General features: G+C 58.7%; 1 protein-coding gene across 3 annotated transcripts; it reads right to left on the bottom strand.

The window, feature by feature from the left end:
- Nucleotides 1–4,532: 4,532 nt before the first annotated feature.
- On the bottom strand, nucleotides 4,533–7,606 carry CRYAA (crystallin alpha A; the record flags this gene model as incomplete). Of its 3 annotated transcripts, none has more annotated exons than XM_081086709.1 (4): nucleotides 4,533–4,742; nucleotides 5,885–6,007; nucleotides 7,068–7,154; nucleotides 7,418–7,606. In XM_081086709.1, 4 exons carry the CDS (start codon nucleotides 7,604–7,606, stop codon nucleotides 4,533–4,535), a joined length of 609 nt encoding a protein of 202 aa, XP_080942835.1. The 3 variants fall into 3 exon arrangements, with proteins under 3 accessions (XP_080942835.1, XP_080942836.1, XP_080942837.1); XM_081086710.1 differs by having other exon boundaries at nucleotides 7,086–7,154; XM_081086711.1 differs by lacking the exon at nucleotides 7,068–7,154.
- Between the last annotated feature and the right edge of the window lie 5,201 nt (nucleotides 7,607–12,807).

The raw sequence follows: 12,807 nt of genomic DNA, 5'->3' as shown, positions 1-12,807 counted from the left end.
ATATATTTTATTGATTTTTACAGAGAGGAAGGGAGACAGATAGAGAGTTAGAAACATCGATGAGAGAGAAACATCGATCAGCTGCCTCCTGCACATCTCCCACTGGGAATGTGCCCGAAACCCAGGTACATGCCCTTGACCAGAATCGAACCCGGGACCTTTCAGTCCGCAGGCCGACGCTCTGTCCACTGAGCTAAACCGGTTTCAGCAGAAACCTGTGCTTTTGGGACACTTTTTTATTTAATCGATTTCTCGCTCCTGGTGGGTAAAGGCAAAGGTGCTCACTGGCTCCTGACAGCTATTCACAATGCCCAGCGCCCCTGCTTCTCACTGCCCCTCCTTCCTGGTGACCTTGGGGTGCCCCTGAGCATGCAGCCCCACCCGCTCTCTTGCCAGCACCAGCATCACAGGTAGGAGACCTCTGTGTGTGACTGTCTTTTCAGTTCAAGTACAAATCACACAGGTAAGGAAGCCAGTGCAATGAGAGGCAGGAAATAGAGCCTAGAGCTGGCCTTGGCTATTGAAGGCATTTGTGTGCGTGCAAAACCATGTATATGTGTATATATGTGTTTGTGTGTGGAGATTGAGCTGATGTGCATGTGTATGGGTGTGTGCATGTGTTGCTGTGTGTACACTTTTACATGTGTGTTGTGCTTTGCATGTCTGGTTGAGTGTGCATGTGAGCTGGGTGTGTTAGGGCGTGTGCATATGTGCAGATCTTTTGTTCTGCTGTTTCCCTGACAGCTGCCTGCACACCGGGTGTGGGGCCCGCCGCCTCCCTGCCCCTACAACTCCATCCCCGATCCTGGGGGAAATCAGCAGAGCCTCCACCCTGGCACCATAGGCAGGGAAGCTGTCCTTGATGGGGTCACTTGGGGTTTGCAGCCTTTAGCCAGGCTACTCGGACTCTGCTGCCCCCTGGTGGTCAGAATTAGAATCGCATGTGATCATCTGTGGGCTGGGCACCCCCTAGAGAGCGTCTGGTCCACCACCCTCATGAACTGGTGAGGATGGCAATCTGATCCTCAGAAGGGTTGATAAACCTGCCCGAGGTCACAAAGAAAGTCGTCAGCGGCCCAGGACTATCCTGGCTCCTCAGTGCCTCCTGACTGACAGGTTAAGGGTGACACCTAACACTCATCAGGGAGGTTGAGTCCTGCCTTGGGGTCAGGCAGATGGGGTGGGTCCTGGCCAGGCCATCACCGGTTGGGACACCAGACAAGGGACTCGGCTCCAAAATCTGGATCTCCCCCTTAACGGTAGAGCCCCTTGCCAGCTTCTGGGTGGGCTGGATGGGGGCCACCAGGCTCCAATGTGGTTGGCACAGCACCTGGCACACAGTAGGTGCTCAGTGAATGCTTTTCCTGCTACTGCTGCTTAAGGTGGAAACCAGGGTCCACGAGGGGGTGTGGTTCATTCTTCCTCCACAACCACGTGACTACATTCAAGTCTCATCTTGGGTGGGAGGAGAGGGTGACCCTGGGATCCGAGAGACAGCTTCAGAGAGACCTCTTCCTGTTCATTCCTGTGCCACGGGAGGCGGCCACTGCTATTCCAGAATCTCCCAAGGTTGCCTGGCCACAGGCATCACCTGGGGAATTAAGAGTACAGACTCCTGGCCTCCAGGCCTGCACACTTCCATCCCGTGGGTCTGGGTGGGGCCTGGGAATCTATGTTTATAAAGCACTCTGGGAGAGTCGCAAAAGCCAGCAGTTTTGGGGGACACTGGCCACCCTCATCTTTATGGCTTTTGTAGTGGGAACAGCCAGGTACCCAAGAGGGGGTGGGGCCTGGCTCTGGTGGCCCAGGACTGTCTGGGGTGCCCCTGAGGGGAGAGTGACTAGAGATGGATGAGGTGAGGGTGAGGGAGGGCCGGCCAGCGGAGACCTGGCAGCAGCAGGTGTGCAGGCTCTGAACCCGCCCAAGTGATGCGCTCCAGGTCTCACCAGGTGGACTAGGTGACCTGGAAGGAGGAGGGGAGGGAGCAGAGTGTCCTCTGGGTTCTTCCTGCAACAGCCCCGAGGACTGATGCTGGGCAGGAACCTCTGATGGTGTCAGACTCCCCCTGGAGCTGGAAGAGCCAATGTGTGAGTCCGAGGAAGTCAGGGAGGCTCTCTCGGATGGGGGGCTCTCTCGATCCCCTGCCTGGGCTGGGCCCTGGCACTCCCTGCAGAGCCCCAAGGATCGTGATCCAGGATTCTGAGAGCCTAGCGCCACTGTCACCAGCAGGCCCGCCCAGCGAAAGCAGTGTCTTCAGGCCGCAGTAGTCAGCTCAGCCCCCGGAACAATACACAGGCGGGGCCTCAAACAGCAGACGTGTATGGCCTCACAGTCTGGAAGCTAGAAGTCGGAGATCAAGGTGTCTGCAGGGCTTGTTTCCCCTAAGGCCTCTCGCCTTCACTTGCAGTTGGCTGTTGCCTCCCTGTGTCCTCACCTAGTCATACCTCTGTGTGTGTGTGTGTGTGTGTGTGTGTGTGTCCTAATCTCTTCTTATAGGGACACCCATCCTGTTGGAATAGGTCCACCTAGTGACCTTCATTTAACCTGAACCATCTCTAAATACAGCCACACCCTGAGGTGCTTAGGTTTTCAACTGGGGGGGTGGGGGGACACAGCTCAGCCCATGACAAGGCCTAAGCAAGAACTGCAGTGACCACAAGGCCACGGGCCTCTAAGGACAGCTCAGTTATGGCTGCAGCCGGACCCAACAGGACCCCGCCCCCAACTTTTGGTTCGATGACAGGACAGGCTGCACAAAGTGAAGGTGTCTCTAAGGACAGCTGGTCTGAGGAGACTCGGACTCAGGAGGAGCGAGAAGCGAGGAGACTCCGGCCCCAGCCCCAATGCAAAGGACACTTTTGCCTCCCACATGGGGCACCCCATGTTCTTTATGGATATGGACTAACTGGCAGGAGTGGGGGGCCTTCCTGCTGGAAGGAGGGGTGGGTGGGGGTAGGAGGAGTCTGGGGAAACTCCCACAGGAGTGAGGGGGTCAAGCCCAGAGTGATGGAGACACACGGGGTGTGTGCATGTGTGCGTCTGTGTCTGTGTGTGTTCGTTGCTTTCCACTTAAAATGACAGCGCACGGTGTCACTGCGTGTGGAAAAGGAATCACTTTGGGAAATTTTTTTCCCTGTGTCCTCCCTTCTGGGGTCGAGTTTGTTCCAGAAAGAGGAGGGCACCGCCCAAGGGCTATCTACTGGGCTCCCTGGGAGAGAACCGGTTACCTGACCACACAGGCAGAGCCCATGCGGCCACAATGTCCGCTGGCTGCCCCATCTGGCCACCCACCTCACCCTCTGTGGTCACGGTGCACCTGCCAGGGCCCTGGCTGAGCCCCCCCTGCCCTGAGGCTGTGGGCCCCAGGCCTTGTCTCCTCCCCACCTTAGGGAGTCGGGTGGACACTGAGACCGTCTCCTGGTGGGGGCGCTCGCTCTGGTCTCCCCAAGCCCCTGACCCCCCCGTGCCTTTCCCATGGAGGGACAGGCAGTGGGGGCGGTGCCTCCCCTGCGGTCCAGGGCCTGGTGCCACATAGAGGTGGACGCGTCCTGCCATGCCCAATGCTGTTTCTCATCCCTTGGAACCAGGGGGTAGGATCCCTAAAGGACACCCCAGGGGAGCCTGGAGAGCAGCCCCCCTGGGGGCGGGGAGCCTGGCTAAGGGTGAGGCCCCGCCTGACACCCAGTTCCCAGGAGCACTGGGGAAGGACCTGAGGCTCTCCACCTCCCAGCCTCTTCCCTCCTCCCTCCTTCCCTCCGAGTTCTGAAAACCTCTCCCCTCCTGCGAAGCCGGTGGAGGGACTGGAAGCGAGGACGTCACGTGCACTTAGAGACAAGATGGGACAGGAACAGGTGAGCCCCTGTCCTCCCCCTCACACCCCCACTCTGAGCCGCGGCGCCCCTTCTCCGCGACTCCCCACTCCGCCCGCATGGAGACGGCGGGGCCACCAGGCGCAGGGTGCTGTGTCACCTGCTCTTTATTGACTGCCACGGGCTGCATTGTCAGGGGCAGCCGGACGCCCAGGAGCGGACTGCAGAGAGGAAGGAGGAGGGAGGGCGGTCTGAGAGACGCGGGCTGCTGGGGGCCAGGCACGCAGGTCTCCAAGGGACGGCCCTCGGGGGCCGGGGACACGGGGCAGGCCCACCGCCCGGCCCCGACGCTGGTGCTGCTGCCACGGACAGATGCGCTGGCTGGGAGGCACCGGATGGCACGGCAGGGCTGTTCTCTGGCCTCTCGGTCAGCCACGGTGGGCCTGCGTCCCCCAGGAGCACGGGCAGTTGTCTAGCAAGGCTGGGATGGCTGTCACTCCCACCAACTGGCCGGTGTTGGGGTCTGGGTCACCCTGAGGTCGCAGCACCTCGACCAAGGCCCCAAACCCTCCAGGCTATGCCCTCAAACCCTCATTCCCTTGGAGAGGAGGAGAAGGAAAGGAGAAAGAGGAAACAGAAGGAAGACAAATGCCCCCTTCCTAGGGCTCCCCCGATGGATGGCCGCAGGGGCAGCAGCGGGTGGCAGCCGACGGGAGGCCCAGCTCAGGACGAGGGGGCACCGCCGGGTTTCTCCTCCCGCGACACGGGGATGGCGCGGTCGCTGTGGCCGGCGTCCCCCCCAGACGCGACCTTGGGGCCGGAGAAGGTCAGCATGCCGTCGGCAGACAGGGAGCAGGAGAGAGCCGACTGGTCCACGCTGGAAGGCAGGCGGTAGCGGCGGTGGAACTCACGGGAGATGTAGCCATGATCGTCCTGGGGGGGGGGGGGCACCGTCAGAGAGGCCCCCAGCCACCACTGCGGGGCAGCAGCCCCAGGGAGAAGGGCCTCCTGGACAGCACGAGGGTCAAGCCCATGGCCTCTCCCAGGCGGGAGCGGGGAGGCGGGGGCTCCTGATGAGATCCCCTTCCCGCCCCCGACCCCCACTCCCCCACCCCCACCGCCCTGCACAGCGGTCCTGCCCTGCGGGCCCTTCGCTGCGAGGAGCTGGCTCCTCTCACTAATCTCCCTCTGAAATCTCATGGATGGTTCTGTTCCTGCCCCGGGTCAGGGTGTCCCTGTACCTGTGACCCTACAGACCGCTCGGGCTCGGGGTCCCTGGATCCATCTGAGGGGTCAGAAAGCCCCACCTGAGCTCAGGAACCCACTCTCCCGGACGCACTAGCCCACTTTCGCCCCCTGGGCCGGGTTCCTCCTCCAGGTGGGAAGGCTGAGAACCCGGCAGGGGAGGGCGTCCTGGGTTGAGCTGGCTAAACAAGTGGCATGGACAGCACCTCCCCCTCCTCCCCCAACACCCATGGCTCCTCCAGCCATTGAAGGAACCCTGGTCTCTGACGCCGGCCACAAGAAGCTGGGGCTGCCAGCATGGTGCCCGCAGGCCCCACGTCCTGTCCACTTCACGTGGGGACAGTGCATGCCTGTGACCGCCCGTGGGCCCCTCCCGGCTCTGCCGGAGACCCTGCCCCCGCCAGCTCCAGTGCCCAGGCGCCCTTACACCCCACCCCGCCTTGGCTGGGGGACTGGGCAGGCCAAGGGCCTCCCTGAGCCTGGCCCTGCCACCAGCCAACTCAAGATAACGGGGCGCTGGTCGTGATGGGCTGCCGAGAGATGACCATGTAAACACACACAGTGTCTGCAGCACCGATGAATGCGGGCTCCGCTGTTGTCACCGCTCGCCCTCCAAAGCTGGGCGCCTGACAAAACCTGAGCTCGCCAGCTTGGCGCTCGGCATTTCAGCGGGTCCATCCTAATCCCACCCCATCGAGCACACAGATGGTCTGAAGGGAGCAGGACAGCCCCAGGCGTTGGGCGGCAGCTACGCTGAGGACGGGACACCCCCTCCTGGAGAAGCCTGGATTCGGAGCCCTGGGGCGGCCCTCTCACGGCTCGGGGCTCACCTGCCTCTCGCTGTGCTTGCCGTGGATCTCCACGAAGTCCTCCTGCACCTTCACGGTGAGGTCCTCCGGCGAGAAGTGCTTCACGTCCAGGAAGATGGCAAACTTGTCCCGGTCGGATCGGACCTGGAACCCAAACGCTCGGGTGGGTCTCCCTGGGCTGAGGCTCGGGGAGGCGACTGGCTGCTGTGGTCCCTGCCGGGCCGGCCAGAGCGGCCAGGATGGAGTGGCCGGAGGCTCCGTCCCCAGTTATCAGGACAGACACTGCAGGTCACAGCGCTGGCCTCTCCTTAGACACACGCAGGGGACCAGGGACCGGGGCAGTGTGGACACTCGGCTGACAGCCAGACCTGGGTGCAAGGCGGTGGTGTCTGCGGATGTCTGGTTGGTAGCGGGCCCGCTGGCCAGTTGCAGCCGGACAGCTGCTGTGGGCTGGCTGGCTGGTTGGCTACTGGTTGGCTGGCTGGTTGGTTAGTTGGGTAAGGTTGGTTGTTGGCTGGCTGTCTGGGTGGGCGGACCTAGCACCTGGACTAAAGCCGCTGCCCTGGCTTCCCCTGACCGCCATCAACAGCCTGGGGCCCTGTCCTTTCCCATCGACTGGCCGTGCCCAACAGCCCACGAGGTGGCCGCCACCTGCACACAGAGCACTTCCGGGCGCTGCTCCTCACGCAGAACCTGTGTTTAGGCTGTTCTGGCCGCTGGGGTAGATCCGCGTGTGTCAGCTCTGGGCAGGCCTGCATTCAGACCAGGGTGGGGACTGCCCAGCCCTCGGGCCGCATAAGGCCCCTGGAATCGTTTGGTCTGGCCCTGCCAAGGCATTAGGGTGAGTTCATGAAACGTTCGACCAAATAGAGCAGGCTAATATTTAAGTTGATCATTCTGTATGGCCGCGAGTGATGTTATAAATACCCAAATGGCCCCTGGCAGGAGAAAGGTCCCACTCCTGGTTTAGACGGTGGGCAGACCTGGCACCCAGCACTCGGGGCCTGGGGGCCGTCTCGGGGAGGGAAGACGGGTGCCTCTCGCTGCCTTTCCTTTGGGCCTGGCCTTGGGCACCTTGGGCCTGTGCTGGAATGAGCCCACGCTCCGCCTCTCCGCTGGCCGCCCAGGGCTCCCCGTAGGCCCTCTGCTGGGGACCTGGGCAGCACCCCCCACCCAGGCTTCTGCTGCTGAACACACAGCTCGCGTCAGCCATCGAACTTGCCTTGGTGGGGTTGCTCTTGGGGCTTCCAGCCTGTGGTTGGTGCATTACAAACCACATATGGGTCATGAGCTGATGGAGGAAAAGACAGCGGTCGGGTCCAGGCTGGCTCCCTCTCGACCCCTCTCGGGAGGCACAGGAGTCTCTGCTGTAGGGGGCGCCCAACGGGCCTCTGCCGTCAGGAGGGACTGGGGCGAGGGGGGAAGCGCCCCGCAGCTGTCGCCATGCACGCCACACAGTGAGAGGAGAGCTCGGAGCTCCAGGGCAGCCCTCAGAAATCCCAGCCACTGGTCCTCCAGGCACCCCGCCCAGCCCTCCCCGACCACCCGCCTCACCTCAGAGATGCCAGAGTCCAGCACGGTGCGGAACAGGGACTGGCGGTAGTAGGGGCTGACGGTGGAGGACAGGAAGGGCAGCAGGTCGCACTCGAAGAGGCCCTCGCCGAAAAACTGGTCGAAGAGCCGGCTGGGGTGGAAGGGGCCCAGGGCGCGCCTGAACCAGGGGTGCTGGATGGCGATGTCCATGGTGGGCGTCGGGGCTGCGGGACCCGGGACTCAGCAGGCCTCTGGGTGGCACAGTGGGGACCCGGTTGCAGGGCCTCCCTATATACGCCCAGGACAGGATGCAGGCGTCAGGGGATTCGTCCGAAAGCGTGAGCTCATGGGGGAGGCTGTCCAGTCAGCAGAAACGGGGCCTGGCTGAGAGCCCGGGCACTGACCTGCAGGCACCCCCAGCAGCGGCTCTCCTAGCAGCTCTCCTAGCGGCCCTCCTAGCGGCTCTCGGCCACCCCTCGCCCGGGGGACAGTGAAGGCTCATCCCTGCCACCGGATGCATTCCCGCTGTCTGCCTGTGTGGCCCTGTGTGGTCATGGCCACCCTCCCTGTGTGCTCAGACCCGTGTCACAGACGAGGAAACTAAGACACAAGGCTAGACATGTGGTCCCCGACCCCACAGCTACCAGGTGAGGGCACAGTTTTTCAAAACAGAATTACCTCTATCACTTCTTCCTGCCAACAAAAATTATGCGCATTTGTAATTAAGAAATTTGTAATTTGTGTCTCAGGAAAGACAGGAAATACCACGCAATGAAAGGGCCTGTCATTCCAGCTCGGGGGTCCCTATCGTGGCGTCTGTGTGCATCCAGAGGGCCGGCAAGTTCACTGTTACGAACGTGGAACACCCCTGGACCTTCCTCCGTGGGTTCACCCTGGTGTCGACCCTGCTGATGTGTCCTTCCTGGGCATGACGTCCCTTAAACCAGGGCCCCGTCAGGCCTGCCACCGTCAGCCAACACAGTGATCGGCAAGGCCTGGCCCTTCTTGGCTTCTCTCTCTGTGGCCTGTCCACTTATCGCTCAGGATGCCTTCCCCGAGGGGACCTGCCACCCATCAGCTTTTTTTTTTTTAAATATTTTTATTGATTTCAGAGAGGAAGGGAGAGGGAAAGAGAGATAGAAACATCAATGATGAGAGAGAATCATTGATTGGTTGCCTCCTGCACGCCCCCAACTAGGGATTGAGCCCGCAACCCAAGCACGTGCCCCTGACCGGAATCGAACCTGGGACCCTTCAGTCCACAGGCCGACGCTCTATCCACTGAGCCAAACCAGCCAGGGTCATCCGTCAGCTTTTAGACGTTTGATGTTTCCCGGTGTTAGGGCTTTTGGTGTTTGTCGGTAGCGTGGCCTCTGGGGAGCGTTGTACTAACTCACACCCACCCACAGCAAAGGAAAATGCCGTCCCCACCCCCTGGGAGGTTGGTGATGGGCAATCCAGACGGTGAGAAGTTTCTTACTCATCTTTGTGCCTCCCCAGGTCAAACCCTGTGTGGGACGCACGCACCCTCACAGCCACCCTCGCAGGCCGTCCCCGTCGCAGTGTCTCCCAGCCCCGCTCAGCCTGCCCTCAGCAGCTTGGCATTCTGCAGCCCCGGTGCTGACTCGGTCCCCCTCACACAAAGGCCGCTATGTGCTTGGTCTGCAGGATTCCCGTGAGGCCAGCAGTCTGCCACGCAGGCACAAAGCCCAGCACCTGATTTTCCACCCCAGGGCCCAGCAGGGCTCACCCACAAATCCGCACTCTGTAGGCGATGGGCATTGCTGTGGGTCAGCAGGAATGCATTCAGCTAACCCGACTCCGTGAGGTCAGCAGGCTGTCTGGAGAGCCCACTGCCAACCCTACCATGACCCACCATGTCCTAGAAGCCGGCCATGCCCTGCCAGCCCCTTCCAGGACAATCATTTAGCTATTTATCCATCTATCTTTCATCTATCTATCATTTGTCTATCCATCTATCATCTGCATATTTACCATCTATCTATTTAGCTGTCATCTAGCTAGCTAGCTGTCATCTGACCTTCTTTGAGAAACTCAGTCTTTGTTCTTGGCCTTCCACTGACTGAATGAGGCCCACCCATCATACAGATTATGGCGGGAATCTGCTTTCCTTGGAGTCACTGACTTACACGTGAATCTCATATTACACACCTTCACACGGCAGCATCTAGACGTGTTCGACCACATAGGTGAGCCCCACGGCCCAGCCAAGGTGACGTAACATTAGCCATCACTCCCGGGGAACCTTGTTGCTGTTCTCAAAGCCGTGGGGAAGGTGAGTGCTAGAGCTGAGGACAGGCCCCCTTATGTTCCGGCTGCTGAGAAATCGCCAGAACCCACAGCAGCTGCAGAGAGATGACGGTGATTCTCGGAGGAGTCGGTGTCAACCTGCTCAAGCTGGGAGCTGTCTGGGGACTCCCACGTGAGGAGAAGAAACACAAGCGGCCCCTGGCGCCTGGAACCAACCTGGCCCTCGTGGCCAGACCCAGTGGGTCCCTTGGGATGAAACCTCCCAGACTCAAACCCAGATAAGGCTGCTCCAGACGTGATGGAGGAGGCACAGCTGGGCCGCTGGTGATTGTGTCCAAGCCCAGAAGCAAGGTTGCTGTGCACTCACAAATCCCACCCACCTCCTCTCTTGCTGATGACGACCCACACTTCTGCTTTACCCGGCAAACTTGCCATCATCCAGTCAGGTCCCCCATGGCCCCACCCGAACGTCTCTCCATGTTGCTAAGTCCAGCGTCTGTTCTCAGGCCTCTCCTGGTCTGGCCCCTGGGCAGCTGACCAGCTGGTCACTCCCCCTTCTCAACGTGCCATCTCCACCAGGCTTCTTAGGGCCCACGGTGTCCTGCTCCTCCTTCCACCTCAGCTCCCTCCTCAGGGTCTTCTCCTAGTCCCAACCATCAAAATTGGGGCACCCCAGGGATCAGTGCTTGCACCCCTCTCCTGTCTATCCACACTCCTGCCAGGTCAGTCTCATCAAGTTGAATTCTCCAAATGCTGCTAGATTCTGAGCTCCCCCGTGTGTGTCTGTCTGGGGTGTTCGTTATGCAGCATTACCACAGCAATAGCTGACTGGCACACAAGGACTTCCTCCCATGACATTTCACATCCTCCTTCCCTGTTTTAAGTTTATTCCCTAACGTGCAATATACTTATTATCTGCCTTCCCTGCTAAGAGGTAAGCTCCATGAGGACAGTAACTCTTTTTTTTTTTTTAAATATATTTTATTGATTTTTTACAGAGAGGAAGTGAGAGAGATAGAGAGTTAGAAACATCGATGAGAGAGAAACATCGATCAGCTGCCTCCTGCACATCCCCGACTGGGGAAGTGCCTGCAACCCAGGTACATGCCCTTGACCAGAATCGAACGTGGGACCTTTCAGTCCGCAGGCCGACGCTCTATCTGCTGAGCCAAACTGGCTTTGGCAGGACAGCAACTCTTTTGTTCACCACTAGATCTCTGACACTCCACAGAGGAGGCATTGATTGGATGGATGACTGAATGGATGTGATGGGTCTGACATAGAGCTAAGTCTTGGGTGCAGTGGGAGCTTATAGGGGAGCCATTAACCAGGCCCTCGAGGTCAGGGTGGGCTTTCCAGAGGAAGCAACAGCCATCTCAGGCGGCCACAGGACCCACCTAGAGGAGGGTCCTAGAGATTATCCCTGTCACCCAAGTGGGGAAAGCCACCTGGAACAGGTAGGAGTGGGTGATGGTCATAAGGAGAAGGGGAACAAAATGACATGTACCTGATCAAGGCTCGCTCATCAGGCCATCAGCACGTGGGCGAGCTCTCCCCTGAGCCTGCCTCTCAAGCCACTTCTGTGTAAATACTGGTGTAGCTGCATTTTTAGAAGCAGCTGCTATGCGCTATGCTAACTGAGCACAACCACAAAAAAGGCAGCTCCTGCCTTCAGAGAGCCTTAGCCCCATTGGAGAGGCAGACTGTCAGTCAGGGGGAAACACAAGCAAGACAGAGACAGGGCAGAGACAGATGGGTGCCGAGTCCACACTTCGCAGGGCAGGCCAGTGGGCCGGGAACTCGGGCTGGGTCCATGCTGCAGGCTTGAGGCAGAATTTCTTCTTCCCCAGAAGAACTTGGGTTTTGCTTTTAAGACCTTTTTCTCTTTAAAAAAAATTTTTTTTTATTGATTTAAGAAAGGAAGGGAGAGGGAGAGAGAAGCATCAATGAATGATGAGAGAGAATCATTGATCGGTGGCTTCCTGCACACCCCCTACTGGAAAATCGAGCCTGCAGCCCGGACATGCGCCCTGACCAGGAATCAAACCATGACCTCCTAATTCATAGGTCGACGCTCAATCACTGAGCCACACCGGCCGGGCTTAAGACCTTTTCGACCAATTGAATGAGGCCCCTCCGAAGAACCTAGATTCGTCGCTTTCACTTAAAGGTGGTAGATGTTAACCACATCTACACAAGACCTTCCCAGCAACAGCCCGCTGAGCGATTGAAGCACTGGGGACGGTGTAGCCTGACCCTCCGAGGTGGTGATGGTCACACAGCAATGTGACTGCACTTTGTGCACAGAACAGTACTCTAGAAAGGGCAAAGCACTGCATTTTACGTCATGTATATTTTACAGTTTTGAAACACTGACCATCACAGCTCTGGTCCATGAGTGCGGATGCCTGGGGTCCACCCAGGAGGCGCGGAAAAACGCACCAGGAGCCCAGAAGACAGCCCTCGCGCCAGGGATGGCTGTGGCTAAAGTCGGTTCCACGTTGCAAACCTCATTTTGCAGCAACTGCTGAGGTGCTTTCAGGAGACACGGCGACGGGTGCCGCAGCCCTAGCGTGTCCCCGTCTCCCCTCACAGCACAGCCACGGCTGGCTCTCTTTCCCATTTTTAACCAGCTGTTCAGCAGACTCATGCCCCCTCCTAGACGACTGTGCCCTCACCCTCCGACCCCTCCGATGCTGGCGCCTTCATTCAGCTTTGGCAGCTCTCCCGAGACAGAGTCCGGCTGGCAGGGGTGCCGGTCCTTGCCTTTGACCATCTCAGGACATAGTTTAGGGCCAGAGAGGAAGGGAGAGAGAGAGACAGAAACATCAATGATGAGAGAGAATCAGCTCAGGTCAGGTCAGATTTTGCAGCAACTTAAATCTTAGCACCAAACTTATAAGGGAAAAAAAAACACACCTTTCCGGTATTTATTTATTTATTTATTTATTTATTTATTTATTTATTGTCTAGCAGGGAAAGGAGCATTGATGTTGTTTATATCAAATGTCAGATCTGCAATAAATTATAATTACAAACAGGAACACCATCTCATTTATACGAATGGAATTTGAAGTTACTGGGGGAAAAGGACATAGAATTCTTTTCCATTTGGAATGACAAGGCTCATCTATAACACT

The sequence above is a fragment of the Myotis nattereri genome (genome assembly GCF_964212035.1).
Source record: "Myotis nattereri genome assembly, chromosome: 3".
Taxonomy (NCBI): domain Eukaryota; kingdom Metazoa; phylum Chordata; class Mammalia; order Chiroptera; family Vespertilionidae; genus Myotis; species Myotis nattereri.
This window is presented reverse-complemented; position numbering and strand designations above follow the sequence as displayed.